We start from the raw sequence: 18,527 nt of genomic DNA on the forward strand, positions 1-18,527 counted from the left end.
TTTAAACCAGTCTCAATCTTTCCACCACTTCCATCCATGGCACCATCTACCATCTTTTTGTGTCAGAATCTGGCAGTTTCTGTAAGAGATTCCCTGGGAGCACCAAAGCTAAATAATTAAGTTACATGCCTTTGGAAAACAAATAAATCTGGAAAATGGTCTGAATTGATATTGATACTTAAAGCAAGTTTCCAACCAGATTAGCTCACTATTTAGCACCTGAGACTCAATCCAGGAAGCACACAGAAATACACACATTGTCAAAGCCAAAACCTGGGTGAGACTCAATCCAGGAAGCACACAGAAATACACACATTGTCAAAGCCAAAACCTGGGTCCTGGTACTGACTCCATCACTTCCTGGGTCTTAGAGTGTGGGTAATCCTCTTCCTCCTCTAATCTTAATTCCTTAATTAAAATGAGAGTAATATTAATGACTGCATCTTAGATACTACTGCCTAGAGAATTAAGTGAAGCATGGATGTGACAGTACTCAAAGTATAAAGTTTCCACAAATAAATCAGCTGAAGAACATCTTCCTTGGAGACTGTTTCAAAACACAGGTAATCAGTGTTTTCAAAACTATGTACAACAAGCTACAAAACAAAAATGAAGGAATATTCATCCAGGTTTGTTCTATTTTTCTTTTTCTTTATTTTTTTAACTGTCATGAAACCTGTCTACAAACCTGTCTACAAATGATATTACTTGACTTGAAGCCTCCTATAAATATATACTCATGTGGTAAGTTGTTGTCTTAAAGCTGCTACAAAAATCTGCTTGACATGGTGGAATATTTATTGAACACCTCTCACATGCCAATCATGATGTTGGACATTTTCAACATCTATTTCAATTGATTCTTGTAAGAACTTTCTGAGATGTATTTTATCTGCTTTTATAGATGAAGAATCAGAAGCTCACAGAGAATAAGAAGTAGCCTAAGGACAAACATGTTCCTATGTCACTGAGGAGAAGAAACACCAAGGTGTTTAGGCAAGGAAAAGTCTAGAACAGAGATTACAGAGCATGACATTTAAGAGTATGGATGATGGACTCCTCCAGTTCATATCCTGTAAGCTTTAGAGTCCTCATTTGTAAAATTAGGTTAACAGTAATCTACTTCATAACCTCTTACATGAGTTAATACATCCACTTAAACCAGTGCCTGCCTCTAAAACATTACATATTATCATCATTGTTCCCTTCCCACTTGTCCAAATTTCTTTTTTTAATTTTGTTTTCAGTTGTAGATAGACACAACATCTTTATTTTATTTATTTATTTTTATGTGGTGCTGAGGGTCAAACCCCCACGCATGCAAGGCAAGCATTCTACCACTGAGCTACAACCCCAGCCCCAAATTTCTTTCCCTCTTTTATCTACATGAAATCTGTTCTGTATACCTCTTATTCATTACTGTTATTATGCTTTTGCTTTCTCTTCCTCTTAACTGAAAGTCCCTTCTCCTTCCTCATTAATCTAAATCACACTTATCCTGCAAAGCCCAGTTCACATCTTGCCCTTCTGTAAGCCCTATCCTGACTTCTCCAATCCAGTGTCTTCTTCCGTCTCTGAACCATCCTACACTGTCAAACAATCCAACTTTCACATGTCATTCAATTTGTAGAGACCATTTAATTTATAAGAACCTCTAAAGCTCTAAAGATAGAAAACTTGGCTCATATCCCTAACTTTTGAAAGAGAAATTGAGGCTTCAAAAGTTCAATTGCATATTGTGATACCAAATGTTAGTTGGCACAGTACGGATTTCAACCCAGATGTTTTAAGTATTTGCAATGCTCTTTCCATTATATTATACTAATTTGTCTCTTTGAGATTCTGAATGCATTCTCCAAATTGAAAGCATACATTCTATAATTATCTGGTTCCAAGTATTTCACTGGTTTCACAGCCCTCCCAGCAGCTAACACAGTGCAGTTACTAGTTGTTGGCAGATTGTTTAGCTCATTAATCTTTCATTGGTGCTTTTTTATCCGGCAGTTAAAATATTAGTGGACACAGGACTCTTGTAAAACTTAAAGATATTTATCAAAAGAAGATAGGGACCAAAAAGGGCAAAATACTTGTATAACTCCTTAAAGTTTGCATAAAAGATCCAAAAAAGAAAGGAATCACTCTACATCACTAGATCTGTGTTATCATTATTATCAATATTGGGGCCCTCCAAGGATTCAAGTCCACAGTAGATAAACGTAACCTCAAATTTCCTCCCACAAAGTCCAAGCCTCTATATGTAGATTAAATCGGGCTGGTGTTATTGGGTAAAGTTGTTAGGCCCCTTGTACAGAAAAACAGGTAAGAGGTATAAATCCTGGAAAAGGATTACGGCTGTGCTTGAGCAGACTGGAATGAAAGAATGGTCCTAGCAGGAAGAAGAAAAGAACAGACCTAAAGGTTGAGAAAGGTTCAATTAAACAATGACATCTTAGTGTTTAAACTGAGAGAGAAAAAGCAGAAAGTAGCTGTTCTCCAGAAGGAGCAAGCAAACACGAGGTGTTTGTGCACCCCAGAGAAGGGTGCACCAGCGACAGGAAGAACAGAGACCTCATCAGCATCATGTAAGGGAGGATGTAGGAAATTATAATCTAGTAGCAATAATTAATGCTTTTATACTGCTTTACATTTTATAAAAAGATTTTATATACACCACCTGTTGTTGACTAGTCACTTTAGTTAATGTAGCTATTATTTGTATTTCTAAAGAACTAAAGAGTTTCTTTTGCTCATCATTGATACTTTCATGAATCACTCACTTACTGGTTTAAAAGTAATTTCTGGAAAATTTCTTTTTTCTACCAAATGCTGGGAATGCTGAAATAAAGTTAAAGTCATTGCCTTCAAGGGAATTTCAGCATTGTCAAAGGTGGGGAAGACAGACAAATAAAACCTCATCATAATTACAGAGTTAACTGCTAAGAGAGGCACCAAGCATATCATGATTTTTAATATACTGAAAGAATTTTAAAAGGATAATCTCTAGCCCTGCCTCTAAATGAGTCAAAAACTGCAATTAAAAATAATATATGTGTACTTTAAAAATAATTTTTATTGTGAATATTTAAAGTATACAACAACACACTCTGGGATGCATATATAGTAAAATGATTTTGATAGTGAAGGATTGAACTAACATATTCATCATCTCACAGAGTGACCCATTCTCCCTCACTGTGGCAAGAGCAATTATCTTCTACTCATTTAGCAAAAATCCTGAATACAATACACTATTAACTATGGTGGTCCTGTTGTACATTATATTTCTTGACTGGCTTATTCTACATCTTTGCTACTCTGTACCATTTTTTTTATAAAGTCAATATATAGATAGAAAGTAAAACAGCGGTTATCAGGATGGAGAGAGGCACAGGAAATAGGGAGATTTGGGTCAAAGGATAGAAAACCAACAATTGAACTGAGTCTTGAAGATTATGCAGAATTATCCAGGCAAAGACACAGGAGAATAAGATCCTTTCAGGTAGCAGTAGTAGCTACAGTAGTCTGTAGTCTCTTAAGTAGTCTGTCAAGGCTATATCAAAATGAAGGGTAGTCAAAGAAAGATAAGACTAAGGAGGTAAGCAGAGTCAGATCATGAAGGCTTGTACTTTCTTTCAACATCTGTCAATCACAATGCTGTTTTGGTTCTCCCAAACTCTACCATTATATTGTTAACAATAATTAAAGTTTTATTTCCAAGAAAACAAATATATTATTTGTGATAGTTCTGAAGAGCCCATATTGATTAGCAAATTAAACAATTCCCACATTGTACTTGCAAGAACAGGAAAAAACTGTGTGGAAGAAGGCACACAAAACTTTGATGAGCACACAGGCAAAGCAATAATCCATAAGGATTTCTTCTCTTATGAAATAAGCAGCTCTGGTGGCCCACGATTAGACCTTCACAATGAGGGGAAATCTCTCTCACTGGGGATATGGTGAGAAGGCAGGGTTAACTTAAAAAAAAAATGGCTCCATAAGAGTCAAGGTTCAGTAGAGGATAGATAAGGGAAACTCAGTCGTTGGTTTTATTCCTTTTGCCCTTGCTGTGCTCAGAGCTGCTGTGAACCAGATAATAAGTTCCAGTATTATTGGCTGCCATGGCTTTCTCTCATTCAGAGATAAATCTCTAAAGATTTGTGATTTAGAGTGTTTGAAAATTAGTCCCTAATTCAACAGTCATAGAAGATAAAAGTGAATGTTTTAATGCTTCTATTTGAAGAGAATAAGGATAACTTTTAATATAACATATACCTCAAATCCTAGGATACTTCTTAAAGCTCCATTGTTTCCTTTCTCATTCTCTGAATCTCTGCTCAACTCAAGAAAGCAAAGACTTGTTGACCTCAAACTATGTGTCAGGTCTTCTACTTGGTGCTAAGAATGCGAATGTGAATAAAACACGAATCCTTTCCTCAAACTCACTGTCTTGCATCAGAGGCATACAAATAAATGAATTCCTGTGCTGGTCTAGTGATAAAGACACTCACAAGATGGAAAAGGGCTATGAAGGGGGCATAGATTCCCAATAAAATCTAGGACTTGTAGAAGGATTTCTGTAAAAGTAAATATCCATCTCAATTTCAAAACAGATATGAGTTTAGTCAAGAAAAGGAAGGAAAAGAAAACCAAGACAGTCACAGCAGTAGTAGATAGCTTAAGCAAAGACAAGGAGAATCCCATTTTGTATATGGAACTGCAAACAGTTCAGGATTACTAGAAAAAGAAGTCTAGGGATGGATATGATTAGAAGGTGACTGGGGAAGAAAGCAGGGGTCAAATCACTAGAGGAGCATGAAGTTTACCTACAGGACATGGGAAGCTACTTAACAGCTTTAAGCAAAGAGATAAAAATGTCAAATTTGCATTTTAAATATTTCATTTAGGTTATTAGGTGGAAGTCATGAAGAAGCTTGCAGAAGTGCTGGGTGAAATGTAACGAGACCTTGAAACAGGCACCCACTGGTGTCCCCAATTGAGAATGAATATGAGAAGAGCTGAAATAGGGAGGAAAATAAGGAATTGGATGTTAGATCAAATGAGCATGAGTTACCTTTAACCAACCAGATGGAAATGTCCAGTTGGCAACTGAACATATATCTGAAAATCAAGACAAATAAAATTCTGAGCTTAAAAGTAAAGAGATAGGAACAGATTACATTTAGGAGGTAACTGACATCTTGAGAATAGATGGACCAATGATAGTAAGTGGAAGGAAAAAGAAAATGAGCAGAAAATGGTCCCCTGAGGAACATCGACATTTAATGAGGCAGGTAAAGAAACTTAAAGAGGACAGTGTTGAGTAGTCAAGGGACTTCCAAAGGGAAGATAAACAACTGTCAAACCCATCAATGAAGGTCTAGACTGGCATCTTCCTCTGGATTTAGCAATTAGGTTCCCAAGAAGAACAATTTCAGTATTACAGAGAGAGCAAAACCCAAGGTCAGAGGAGAAGGGCAAATATAAAATAAGGAAGTAGAAAAAAACAGTGACAATTCTTTTTCACATTTGGAGGTGATTAAGAAGGTAAGGAGAGCAGGGCATGATGGATCACGCCTATCAGCCTAGTAGCTCAGGAGACTAAGGCAGGAGGATTGCAAGTTCAAGGGCAGCCTCAGCAACTTAGCAAGACCCTAAGCAAGTTAGCTAGGCTGTTTCAAAGCAAAAAATAAAAATAAAAAGGGCTGAGGATGTGGCTCAGTGTAGAGTGCCCCTGGGTTCAATATCTGATAATCAAAAAAATAAAGAAGGGAGGAGGAAGAGGAGGAGGTTGTTGTTAGGAGCAGTTTTTCACTAATTTATGTACACAGATGGAGCAATCAATGGAAGAAGCAATCAGTAGAAAATGAGAGCATGAACAGAAGGAAAAAGGAATGAAATTTGCAGCAAGAAATGGAAAAGGCAGGGGGCTGGGGATGTGGCTCAAGCAGGAGCGTGCTCGTTTGGCATGCATGCGGCCTGGGTTCAATCCTCAGCACCACATACAAACCAAGATGTTGTGTCCGCCGAAAACTGAAAAATAAATATTAAAATCTCTCTCTCTCTCTCTCTCTCTAAAAAAAAAAAAAGAAATGGAAAAGGTAGGAGGGTGGGTCTTTTTAAACAAGCATTACTCCCATCCATTGAAAATGCAATAAGGAAAAGTAGAATGAGGATGAGAGAGAGAAGCAGCCAGGTGCAGAGGTGCACACCTGTAATCCCAGCAATTCAGAAGGCTGAGGCAGGAGGGGCACAAGTCAGAAGCCAGCCTGGGCAACTTTGCAAGCCCCTGTTGCAAAATGTCAAAAATAAAAATAGAAAATAGACTGGAGCCAGTTGTAAATAAATGTAATGAACAGTGTGTGTTTGTTAGAGAAAAATGTTAAGAAGGAAATTAACTTCAAAAGACCTGTGGTTGCTTTTATTTTGTTTTGTTTATATATATTCTGAAAGCAATGTGAAAGATGGACTGGATAGAGAAAACACAGACGTCACCTTCTGAAGGTATTCTGTATATTTCTCTCTTCCTTCACTTCCTTTGTAGCCATTCTTTATTAGTCACAAGTAGAACTGAACTCGAGCTATTTTAGAATTTAGGTAATTATTAAATAAAGATTCGTGTAGCTCTGCCCCTGTTAAATATAGCTGAGTTAAATGGTACTGTTTCTTTCTGAAAAAAAAAAAGAGAAAGAAAGAAAAAGAAAAAAACTAACTAAATTAGATTGTCTTTTTATAAAATACAAAAAAAAAAAACTTCTAATGACATTGTCTTTGAGCCAGTGACTCTCAATTTAAGGAAAAAAAAAAGATTCTCTTTGAAGTGTGCAAAATTAAACAATTACCTGCACAACAAAATTTGGAGCACTCAAAAAAATGGGATCAAAATAAGGTGGGTATCTGCAATTGGAAACAGGGAAGGATGCATCAGAAACTGTGGCTCTTTAGCTCATATGAAGTGCTTTTCCAGGACCTTATTTTTTTGAATTCTCGTAACATTTTTTGAAACATACATATTGTTATCAGCATTTTACAGATAACATAACTAATTTTTAAAAAGTATTTTCACTTATAGATGGACATAATAACTTTACTTATTTTTGTGTAATGCTGAGGATTGAACCCAGTGCCTCACACATGCTAGGCAAGCACTCTATCACTATCCAGCCCAATTTTTGTTTTATTTCAAAACCTAAAACAGTGTCTGGTTCATAATAGGCCCCCAGTGAAAATCTGTCAAATGGGAGAAAGACATTATATAAATGTAATAAAGTCCTATGGCTAACAATGGACCAGATCTCCATCCTAGGTCCTCAATCCTGTACTGCCACATTGTTTCATGTTGCTGAAGAAGAGAAAATAGGGTGACTGAACATAATCTTAAAACCTACTTTACACCTTTCAGTGAACGGTTAACACTTCAGAAATGCCTGCTGTCAAAATATAAACACCAGAGCCTGTATACATTCCCTTCCTCAAAGTCATGCTGCATGGGCATCCCTAGAGTTCAGAAACTGTAGTATCTGCTCACTTTATTCGCTCCATAGGTCACTGGCCTTATTCTATATCTCCTCTCTCTGAAGGGATATTATAGCCTTATGGTAACCAGTTGCACCTATGTTAGATGACAATGCCACCCAGTGAACCTGCAGAGGGTCTCACTCACAAGATTTAGAGTTGTCCACATAGTGGGAGTGTGCGCGCGCACACACACACACACATACACACACAAATCCATGATGCAATCCTCCATCCTGAGGGCACTGCATTTAACCCTTCCCCCAGGATAGATGGTAGATATCATCTTGAAAAATCTGTGTATATCAACTTTTTGTAAACTCAGGAATTTCAAAAGTAGGGGGGACATACTATTTAAATGAATCCCATGGTAACTATATTTGCAAGAAAAATAATCTTTTTATAAGAAAAACTGTCACCTAATCCTAGCTATTTTGGAGGCAGGAGGATCATAAATTCAAGGCCAGCCTGGGCAACTCAGTGAGGCCCTGTCTCAAAATAAATTTAAAAGAAAAAAAAAACTGTCACTAAATTTTTCTCCTGTAGAATTTGGCTTTATTTTTTTTCTTTTCCAAATAATCTACGTTCAGATCCAGACACTTCAGCTTAATAGTTACCTAATCTTACACAAGTGACTACTTTTCTGAGTCTGTAATCTATGAAATAGATATTCAACCTACTACTCAGGATCATTGTGAAGATAAAATGAGACTGTAAAGCAGCAATCGAGAAGTAAACACCATTCAACATATGTATACAAAAGGTCTTAGGTCTATCAGGAAGAGAAGAACTAAATAAAAATCCCCAATTCTCATCCTTAATAAGAAAACACACAGCACACTTTACAGGATTAAGTCTTTATTTCCAAGTCAATACATGGTAGCAACATTGAAAGAAGGTGGTATAAATGGAAATTAATCCAAGGTGAGCTTTTCTTTCAAGGAAATGTTTAATCATATATTGACATGTACAGGAATAATGACAGAGCTAAAGTTTTTTGAAAGAATATGACACAAAACTGTTCCATAGAAATATTGCAGTACTAGAAAGGATCTTAGAGAGTCTGTTTCAATCCTCTCATTTGACCAATTTTAGAGAATCAAAGTCCAAAGATGCAAAGTGGTTTACCTAAGAATACACAGTGACACATTCTTATGGAAGATTTCAAACTTCAACATCTTTATTCCCCAGAATAACCTATCTCTATGTTCCCATAACACCTTATACAACTTATTATCATGTTATATTAAAACCCTGTTTAAAACTATCCTCTTATCTCCTGGCATGGTGGTGCATGCCAGTAATCCCAGCAACTCAAGAGGCTGAAGTAGGAGAATCACAAGTTCAAGGCCAGTCTCAGCAAATTAGAAAGGCCCTAAGCAATTTATTGAGACCCAGTCTCAAAATAAAAAACAAAAAAGGGCTGGCTCAGTGGCAAAGTTCCTCTGGTTCAATCCCCAATATTAAAAACAAAACAAACAAAAAACTATCCTCTTCTCATGGACTAAAAGATTCCAATATACTAAGCTGCTGCTCAATTTATACTTACATCCCTAGCACTTGGCTTGTATTTAGATGCTCAACTGCACTGAACCATAACCCGGTTAAAATTGTTTGGTAAATGTGAGGGAAACACATGCATTTCCTATTTTGACTTTTCATTCCTTTTAACCAAGCAACATATTAAAAATGCTAATGTTGATATAGAGATGGGTTCCTGAAAGGAATATTATCATTATAGCACAGGTCCAATTAGATTGCTGGATTTATTTATTTATTTTTTATTTTTGTACCAGGGGTTGAACCCAGGGATGCTTAACCACTGAGTCATATCTTCCGCCCTTTTTATTTTTTTCTGTTTTGAGACAGGGTCTCACTAAGTTGATTAGGGCCTAGCTAAAGCAATCCTGCTGCCTCAGTCTCTGGGATTATAGGTGTGTGCCACATCACCAGTAGATTGTTGGATTGTTGGATTTTGATGACTGGTTTTCTTTCTTTTTTTAATATTTATTTTTTTAGCTTTAGGTAGACACAATATCTTTATTTTATTTTTATGTGGTGCTGAAGATCGAACCCAGTGTCTCACACATGCCAGGTGAGCGCACTACTACTTGAGCCATATCCCCAGCCCCTGATAACTGGTTTTCTAAGAGTTTTTTTCAACCATTTTGAAACAATAATAGCCCAAATAAGAAACAGTATAATTGCTGATGTGGCTACAGTGTGATATTCTTAAGTCATTCTTTTTTAAGCACTTTCTAATAACTCCACAATGAGCCTTTAAAAGAAGCAGATGCAAACAGTATTTTTTAGAGTAGAACTGGGACTAAATTGAGAATCTTCTCAGAGTAACTTAAGAAACTTGAATTGGAGTCAGAAGATGTAAATCTAGTTCCTGTTCTCTTTTTTTTTTTTTTTTTTTTTTTTATTGGTTGTTCACAACATTACAAAGCTCTTGACATATCATACTTCGAACAATAGTTTCAAGTGAGTTATGAACTCCCATTTTTACCCCAAATAGTTCCTGTTCTCTTGCTAACTTCTTATTTGACCTTGGGCAAATCATTCCATTCTCTGGGTTAGATGATCATTCAAGTTCCTTCAAGTTTAAATGCTATATATAAGCAAAAGTTTCCATCAGTACTTGAGAGTCAGGGATGGAAAAAAATAAAAGTAAGGAAAGTAGAAGACAGGTAGTATATATCTATTTCCTCAAATTTCTTCAAGGTTCAGTTCAAATCTCACTTCTGCCATGAAGCCTACTCTAGCCCACATCTATCTCTCTCTTTTAAACTTCTACAGAATTATACTACTATTGTTAAGAGTTAAAGAGATTTATAAAGTGTTTCTACTAACATCTGGCATATAGAAACTGCTCAATAAATGACAGTAGTTCATGTTGTACCCATGCCTTTAGCACTAATCACATATCCTTCTGTTTGATGCATCTCAAATTAGTGTGATGATGAATCACCTGGAGATACTTGAATAAGTATAAATTCCAATTCAGAAGATGTAAGGTAGAACCTGAAAGGGTGTAGCTCAAAAAGCTCCTAGTTGATGCTAATACCACTGGCAAGGACCACACTTTGAACACAGGGATAATTTCTAGTAAACTTTTTAATTTTTTTTTACTTTTCTTATCTACCCACCTGGAGGGTAAGCTCTTAGAAAGCAGATACTATTTCCCATTTTTCTTAGCCAATGAACCTTATAAAGAGAAGGTGCTCAATGAACATCTGTTGAATTATCACATCTGCTGTATCTAGGAAATTAAGAGTGCCTCGTTATGCTGATTTTCAAATAAAACAGTGAAATGTGCCAGAATGAAAAGCTAACTTGGCCACTGGGATCAGAACCAATGAAATGGAGGCTGAGGAGAATCTGAATGAAAACTTACCTCTTCACCAGTGAGAAGATAATACAGGAAAAAAAAAAAAAAAGATGACATACACAAATTGGTACCAGTTCCTTGTTTAAGTATAAAGAACATTAAAGTGCAATCCTAATTGCACTTCAAATTTAGAAATGAACCTGAAGTCATACATTTTCTGATGATATAAAAATACTACTAATAATGAATAACTTATATAATGAACTTGACTTCATTTTTTAGTGGAACATTCACATTTTTCAATGATCTTTTTGTGTGCAATTAATCTAAATAACTCAGGCAACATGAAAATATTTCAAGCAAAAGAGAGAGAGAGAAACACCCTCCAATTTTCCCATCAACCTAGTCAGTAGTAAGGTCTCCAAATTACATTGCCCACAATTACACTAATAGAAATTCAAAGACATCTGCTACGTATAAAGGATGTTCTGAGAGGGTGCCTATTTTAAGCTTTTCTTTTAAAATCTCCAATTATTTAAATGCTTGTTAAAAACACTCTTTATTTTAGCATTCTATAATTCCAATGGGACCAATATTCTTAAATTCTACTGGGAGATTACTCTCTGATTTCCTATTTAAACACCAGGAAATTGAAGCGGGTATATATGATACCTGCTTACTGAATGCTATCTAAGTAGCTTAAACTGTGAGACAGATTTATCAAAATCTGTTTTGAGCCAAAACCACCTTTGTAAGGTACTGTGCTTGTCATAAGCAGGCACCTGCTCCCTAATTCATAGGAATCTTTCAATAAAATCATTCATCAATATTTAACTGAGTTGTTTTTAACAAATTAAGACCTAAGTTAGAAGACGAAAAAGTCTGCAATTCTGGGAATTGCTATTAAGCACAAAAACACAGAAGCACAGAAGTGCCGTCAAGCACTAGACTCAAACTGGGCTTATGAGTTTTAATAAATCAATGTTATTACTTCAGAGAAAATCAGAAAGCAGTTGGGAGTCAGCCCACAGGAAAGTGGCTTCTATTACTTCCATCAGAAGTCTAGTCTCCAGGGCAAGGCCAATTCTCTGGTTTATGCCAGGTACTCTTCCTAGAAAATAATACTATACAATGAGAGTTGCAGATCTCAATCTACTGAAGCATTTCTAACTAAAACACAGATATGCAGCAGCTTTATAGTACAAATACAAAATAATTTTCTATCTACCTCTGTGTACCTAACTAGCACTTAGACTTAAACAAATAGCCTCAACAGGATGAGAGATCAGGAAAAAAATGAATAAGGGTCAGATTCTTACACAGAAAAATGAAACACCAATGTCATTCTTTTTTCTCCCCTTTTTCCTGGCCTTTCCTCAGGACTCATCGTGTGTGTGTGTGTGTGTGTGTGTGTGTGTGTGTGTGTGTGTGTTGCTGAGGATCAAACCAGGGCCTTGAACATGCGAGGCAAACACCCTACCAAATAAGCTATATACCTATCCCTGGACTCATCTTTTGTGAAGCTTTCTCCAATTATACCAACTCTCATTAATTATTGAAACACTAGTCTCTTGATCCCTTTTTGTTAACTGTTTCATAAATCCATTGGTCTCCAAAATTTGAGAATGAGTTCTCCAAAAGGTCCCCACATTGCTTATCCCCCTAAAGGAAATTTATTATTAATATTGCTGATAATAATATAATAATATGAGGCAATATCACATAATGGAGTGGCAACAATGGAGCAGGCCTAAATTCAAATCCTGGTTCTACCATTTGCTGGCTATTTGACTATGAACATTTCACTTACCTTTTCTAAGGCTCAGTTTTACAGGTAAGAATCCAAAGGGATATCATTATTGACTATACTCCTAGGGTTCGGTGTATAATAGATGCTCAATAGAGCTTAGTTACCTTCCCTTCTTCCTTAATAAGCACTTGTTGATTTAAACTGAGAGCAATTCTCATATGGGGGTTGTCAATGGCACTGGAATATTCTCTTATACCTTTCCCATTACCCCCTTGCATGACCTCTGTCATTTCCTGGCAAGGGTCTTTCTACTCCACTGTTGAGGAGAAGCCAATCATGAAAGTCACCCAGAGGACTCTAGAATGGCCACATCAGCAGCTAGCAGGAAAGCATCTCCACATCTACATCTCACTTCTCCCTGCTCACACACTCCCCCTCTCCCCAAGGCCTTTCAATGAGAGATTGAGGGAAAAAAGCAATGAAGCAGCCAAGAGGAAATGGAGATAAACAGCTCTGTGGTCCCTCTGTGCCTCCCTCTTGGGAGGAACACTCAGGTCACCTCAATCCCTTTGAGAAAAAATAAAACAAACAAAAAAAAACCTTTCCTCACATTGGTAAGGAAAAATCATCCCAGATTTCTGGCCCTCTTTTCTTCAAGCCCTTTACCAGTCAATTTCACCATCCCACCATCCCACAGGTCAACCTTCTGCTGCATCAAAACAGATCCACTCCTAGTCTTAAACGTTCATTCATGCTTTTCCCAACTAGAGATAACAGTTTTCCCAGCCTTCACCATTCTAAGTTGGAAAAATATCATATATCCCTTAAAAAAAAAAAAAAGAAAGGAAAAGAAAAACATCTTGAAGTTTCCCATCTACTGCATTAAGGCAGATCCTTTTATTGTGCACCTGTAAAAATCCAGAATATATTATTTAGGTCTTCATCTCTCCGCTGGAAAAAGCCACCAATCGCTTCCACCCCCACAACCACATTATTAAAAACAAAAACAAACCAAAAACCCATACATCCCTTCCCTGCTGCACAAATTACAAGAATTTTAATCTTATTAAACAGACTTTATTAAGACTTCAGCCACACTCAGAGGAAACCAGCCGATGGACAGATACCTGGGCTACTACATCTGTGATTTGATCCACCTTGATGTGCATATTTGATATCAGTCTTCAAGGGTCCAGGTTTAAAAAAAAAATCAATCACCACCACCCCACCCCGTGCCTATTTTTTCATTCCCAATTCATTGCATGTCTCACGAAGTAGAACCTTTTTTATAAATCGGTCTTTCAAAAAGGGCCCTCTGGGTCCATTTTCATTTAGGGTTTGAATGGGTCTAAGCTGTCCAGTCTGCCCCTTCCTTCTCCCTTCCCCCCAAAAGAACTATTTCTTTAGAGTCTTTCCCGTTGCAAAAAGTAGCTCCTTTTCTCGGTCTCGGGGCGGTGGGGTGGAGGGGATCTGGAGCATCTGAGGAAGTCTTTTAACTCTGGAGTCACCTGTCCGGGCTGATCAGCGCCCTCCCTCGCCCCCCAAACGCACGCACGCGCGCACGCTCGTCCCCATCTCCCTGCTGCAGGACCACGCGGACCCCACTTTGCACGGGTCTGAGCTGTGTCCTTGGGGACCACCCGGGACCATCCTCTCCCCGGCCTGCCCCGCTCCCCCCCCCCACGCCACTCCGGGAGGCGCGGGTCACCTACCAGTCGGTGTGCGGCTCGTCGACGACCAGCAGCACCTTGGCCTTCCTGGCGGCGGCGGGCGCGGGCGCGGGCGCGTCCACCAGGCCCGCCGAGGCGGCCGTCTGCTTCACGGCTTGGGACAGCGAGCTGAAGAAGCTGCTGCCCACCGACGGCGCCGCCGCGGGCTGCGGCGCGGGCTGCGGCGCGGGCGCTGGGGCGGGCTGCGGCCTCCGCTCGGGGCCCGGCGAGGCGGCCGGGGTCGCCGACGAGGCCGAAGCCGCCCCCGAGGGTGGCGGCGGGGGCTGCTGGGGCTCGGGCCGCTGCAGGTCGGTCATGTAGCCATTGGGCAGGTTGGCGATGAAGCTGCTGTCCGACAGCCGGCGCCTCAGGAAGTTCATCATCTGGTTTGAGGGGCTGGGGGCGCGCGGGGCGGCGGGACCGGGAGGCGCGGAGGGAGGCGAGGGGCGGAGGGCGAAGCTGAGGCGGCGGCTGAGGCGGCTGAGGCTCGGTCGGCGGCGCGCGAGCCCAGCAGACAGCCGCGGCGCACTGGGCGGGCGAGCCCGGCAGCGCGAGGCTGGGCGGGAGGCGGGAGGCGGGGCGTGGGGCGGGGCTACGATTGACCCCGCCCCGCGCCGCAGAGTCGGCCCCGCCCCCGCCTTGGAGCCCGCGCTGAGGGCTCCTGGCCGCCTTCTATCAGCTCTGAGGGGACTTGGGGGATAGGGAGAGCCAGGCCCCCCGTCACCTGAGCGTGACTGTGTGGAGAGGGCGTGAGAGCTAGTCCTTCTCCCCCTAAGGAAGGGAAGAGAGAGCTGAGAGTCTCCCCACCACCTTTTTTTGGTTGGAGAGAAAAGAATCGTGTCCCAGCCGAGATGGAGGCGCAGGACACCACCCCCACTCCTTTTGGAAGGAAGAGAGGTGAGGAAAAAGGAGCCATCCCCCTCGCGCGTGTACACACACACACACACACACACACACACGGGTGCATCCCGTAATGAGAAAGAAAAGAACCACCTCCTTTCCCAAAGCCAGGGAGAAATGAGCCATGTCCCCAATCCTCAGGTGAGGGAGAAAGGAATAATTCGCCCCCGCTAACAAGGACCCGTGTATGGTGAGATTAAAAAAAAAAAAAAAAGGAACGACTCCTTCTTCCTCAAGGCTGAGAGAATGTGTCTCCCCACCCCAAGAGGAGGTCAAGACCACAGGGAGGGCTACCTCCTCTACTTTGAGAGAAAGGGATCCTATCTGATGTCTGAGAAGGAGCCATGGGGTGCATTTTCAGTGGCCCACCTAATAGCTCGAACTTCTCTCCACCTCCTCACTGATCAGAGAGAGGAAGCCATGGGAAGTTTGGAAACCCTCTCTGCAGGACCCCACGAAGGGGATGTCTAAGCCCCCCTCCTTCTACTTCCTTGACCTGCATGGGTGCATTCAATGCTGTTGAACGATGTTTGGTTTTTCCCAGTCCATTCATGGTTCACATCTGCCTTACCATCCACGAGGACATTTCTGATTGTCACCTTCTGTGTGCCTGGACTCTCAATCTTGTGGGACCCTGGGGCTTTTACTTTCACCTCTCATGGTGTATATCTCATGGGATATACATGTCCGTTGTATTGGAGCACAACCGAGCAGATGTGCTTTGTGAGTAGACCACCTAGAGTGATAAATGACCTTGGACAAATTACCCCTCTGAACCACTTTTCTCCAGATGATAAAAAAAAAAAAAAAAGAGCAGAAATAACACTTTGTGAGGATGTTCGAGTAAATGAGAGCATGTGTGAAAAACATCTGGTATAGCGTGGATATTACAGAAGTGGTGCCTAAATTATTATTATTTAAATTGGCTCTCAGTTCGCATTAACTGGGCTGGATAGAATCCGTAAGTGGCTTGTCACTGATATTGGCAGGCCATTCTTGCTTCCTACATCCCAGCTGGCACAGCTTGGGGCTTGGAGATGTGTAATCCAACTGGGAGTCAGTGTATCAGAGGGGTGTGCAGTCAATTGTAATGATGCAGCGGGCTTTCCTGCTACCAGGTCCCAGGCTCAGGGATGGGAGCAATTAGGAAGTGGCCCCTGAGTATGAGAAGTTTGCAATCTATGGGGAATCGAGGGGAACACAGGAATGATTCACCACAGTAAGATGGAAGAGATGCCTTGGGTAAGGTACTCTAAGTACACCAAGGAGGGAAGAATTTGTTCTGTCTGTGAGGCTTGGGAAAGGTAATACTGAGCTGGGTCTTGAGGCATCTGTAAGAGTTTACCAGTAGAGAAGTGGAGGAAGTGCTCAAGTGGATATGGTAAGGAGCTATTGTAGCTGATGACTTCTCTAGGAATATTCCCTCAATCCTCTAGGAGCACCATGTATTGTCTTTGTTAGAACTCCTGAAGAACGTATAATAAAATATTGTGGTGACTAGAATGTAAGCTTTTCAAGAATAGGTTGGGTCTTAACCATCTGTGACCCCAGCATCAGGCACCATACCTGACACAGGTCGTTTGAAAGGTGAACTGTATTCTTATCCACCCCAGTTCTTATCTATTGAAGAAATACTGATGTCACTAATAATTAAATAAGGCTAATTTAATGCAATGTCCTTCCTGGAAGTATTTTGAGGGAATCAAAGGAATCTTTTCCAAAGATATGTATCTCTACTGGTGGGATGTCAGGCACTGTGTCACTTCTACTTTTTATATGACTGGAGACATCCTTTTTATATAACTATATATAAAACTTGATTGATAGATGATAGATAGAAGACAGATTTTATTAATTCTCCCAGTAAGCTTGTAGTGTATGTGTAATTTTTTTAAATGAACCAATTAACAAATATGTTTTGAGTGCCTAATTCACATGAACATTATGCTAGGGACTGGAGTATAAAAGAGATTAAAAGATGAATCAAACTCAAGTTCTTGCCTTAAGAAGACAGTTCAGGCCTGGTGCAGTGGTGCACATCTATCATCCTAGCCACTCAGGAGGCTGAGGCAGGAGGATTGCAAGTTTGAGGCCAGCCTCTGCAACTTAGTGAAACCCTGAATCGAAATAAAAAAGGGCTGGGGATGGAGCTCAATAGTAGAACACTCCTAGGTTAAAATCCTCAGTACTGCAAAAAATAAAAAAAATAAAGAAAGAAAGAATGAGCAAAATCTGAAGCTGTACTCACAAGAAATAAGATTGTATGATCTACTCCTGGAAACCAAAATCCTTTTCCTTGTTGTGGCTTTATTCCTTGAACTTTTGCTAGGCACCTGGCATGTAGTATGCCCTCCAGCATTTGTAGGGGAGACTCAGAGAGACTCTGGTTGTGTACTGATGTTCCCTCTGATCCACAGTTTTGCAGTGGTGTGCATGGTGCCAGTTACCTGTGGTCAACTGCAACACTAAGTGGAAAATTCCAGGAACAATTCATAAGTTTTGAGTTATGCATCATTCCGAGTAATGTGATGAAATTTCCCACTGTCCTGTTTTGTCACGGGGGATGTGAATCATCCCTTAATCCAGTGTGGATGTACTGGCCACCCATTAGTCACTCAGTGGCTGTCTCCATTATCCCATCAACGGTCGTGGTACCAGGGTGCTTAGGTTCAAGTGACCCTTGTTTTACTTCATGACCCCCCAAAGCACAAAAATAATGATTCTGGCCAAAAAAGAATATGCCAATGAGGAGCTGTAAAGTGCTTTCTTTAAGTGAAAAGATGACCATTCTCAATTTAATAAGAAAAAAATATATGCCAAAATTGCTAAGATCTACGGACAGTCAGATGTTTTGAGAGACCAGATTTGTACCACTTTTATTGTAGCATATTGTTATAATTGTTCAATTTTATTATTAGCTATTACTATTAACCTCTTTCTGTGCCTAATTTATAAATTAGACCTTGTCATTCATATATATGTTTAGGAAAAAATATAGAGAGATTTTTGTGCTTTTAGGCATCAATTGGAGTCTTGGAGTATATTCCCTGAAGGGAATGGAGGACTACTTTGTATGTTAATGTCATTAGTGTTCATCCAGCTTGTCTTTTCTTGAGCCTCTCAAGGTGTGGGTTTCTGTGTTCCGTTTCTCAGAATGATCTATAACGCCAGATAAAGCATCTAACACAGATTAGTCTCCCAATCATGGGATCTAGATCGGAATGTTCCCAGAGGACTGCTTTACTTAAGATTCCTTCATTAAAGCAATAGAGACAGACTCACAAGATCAACAAAAGATTCATCAAGCCACATGCCTATG

At 40.0% G+C, this 18,527-nt stretch overlaps 1 protein-coding gene across 1 annotated transcript in view; it reads right to left on the minus strand.

Moving 5' to 3' along the window:
- The window catches only part of Syn2 (synapsin II), a 147,784-nt gene extending 132,958 nt beyond the window's left edge, over positions 1-14,826 (minus strand). Inside the window, exon 1 of the mRNA XM_078033459.1 lies at positions 14,312-14,826. Within this exon, the coding sequence (XP_077889585.1) occupies positions 14,312-14,691 (380 nt within the window). The 5' untranslated portion in view covers positions 14,692-14,826. The remainder of the gene's footprint in view (positions 1-14,311) is intronic.
- Positions 14,827-18,527: the final 3,701 nt, after the last annotated feature.

Source organism: Ictidomys tridecemlineatus, chromosome 16, assembly GCF_052094955.1.
Source record: "Ictidomys tridecemlineatus isolate mIctTri1 chromosome 16, mIctTri1.hap1, whole genome shotgun sequence".
Taxonomy (NCBI): domain Eukaryota; kingdom Metazoa; phylum Chordata; class Mammalia; order Rodentia; family Sciuridae; genus Ictidomys; species Ictidomys tridecemlineatus.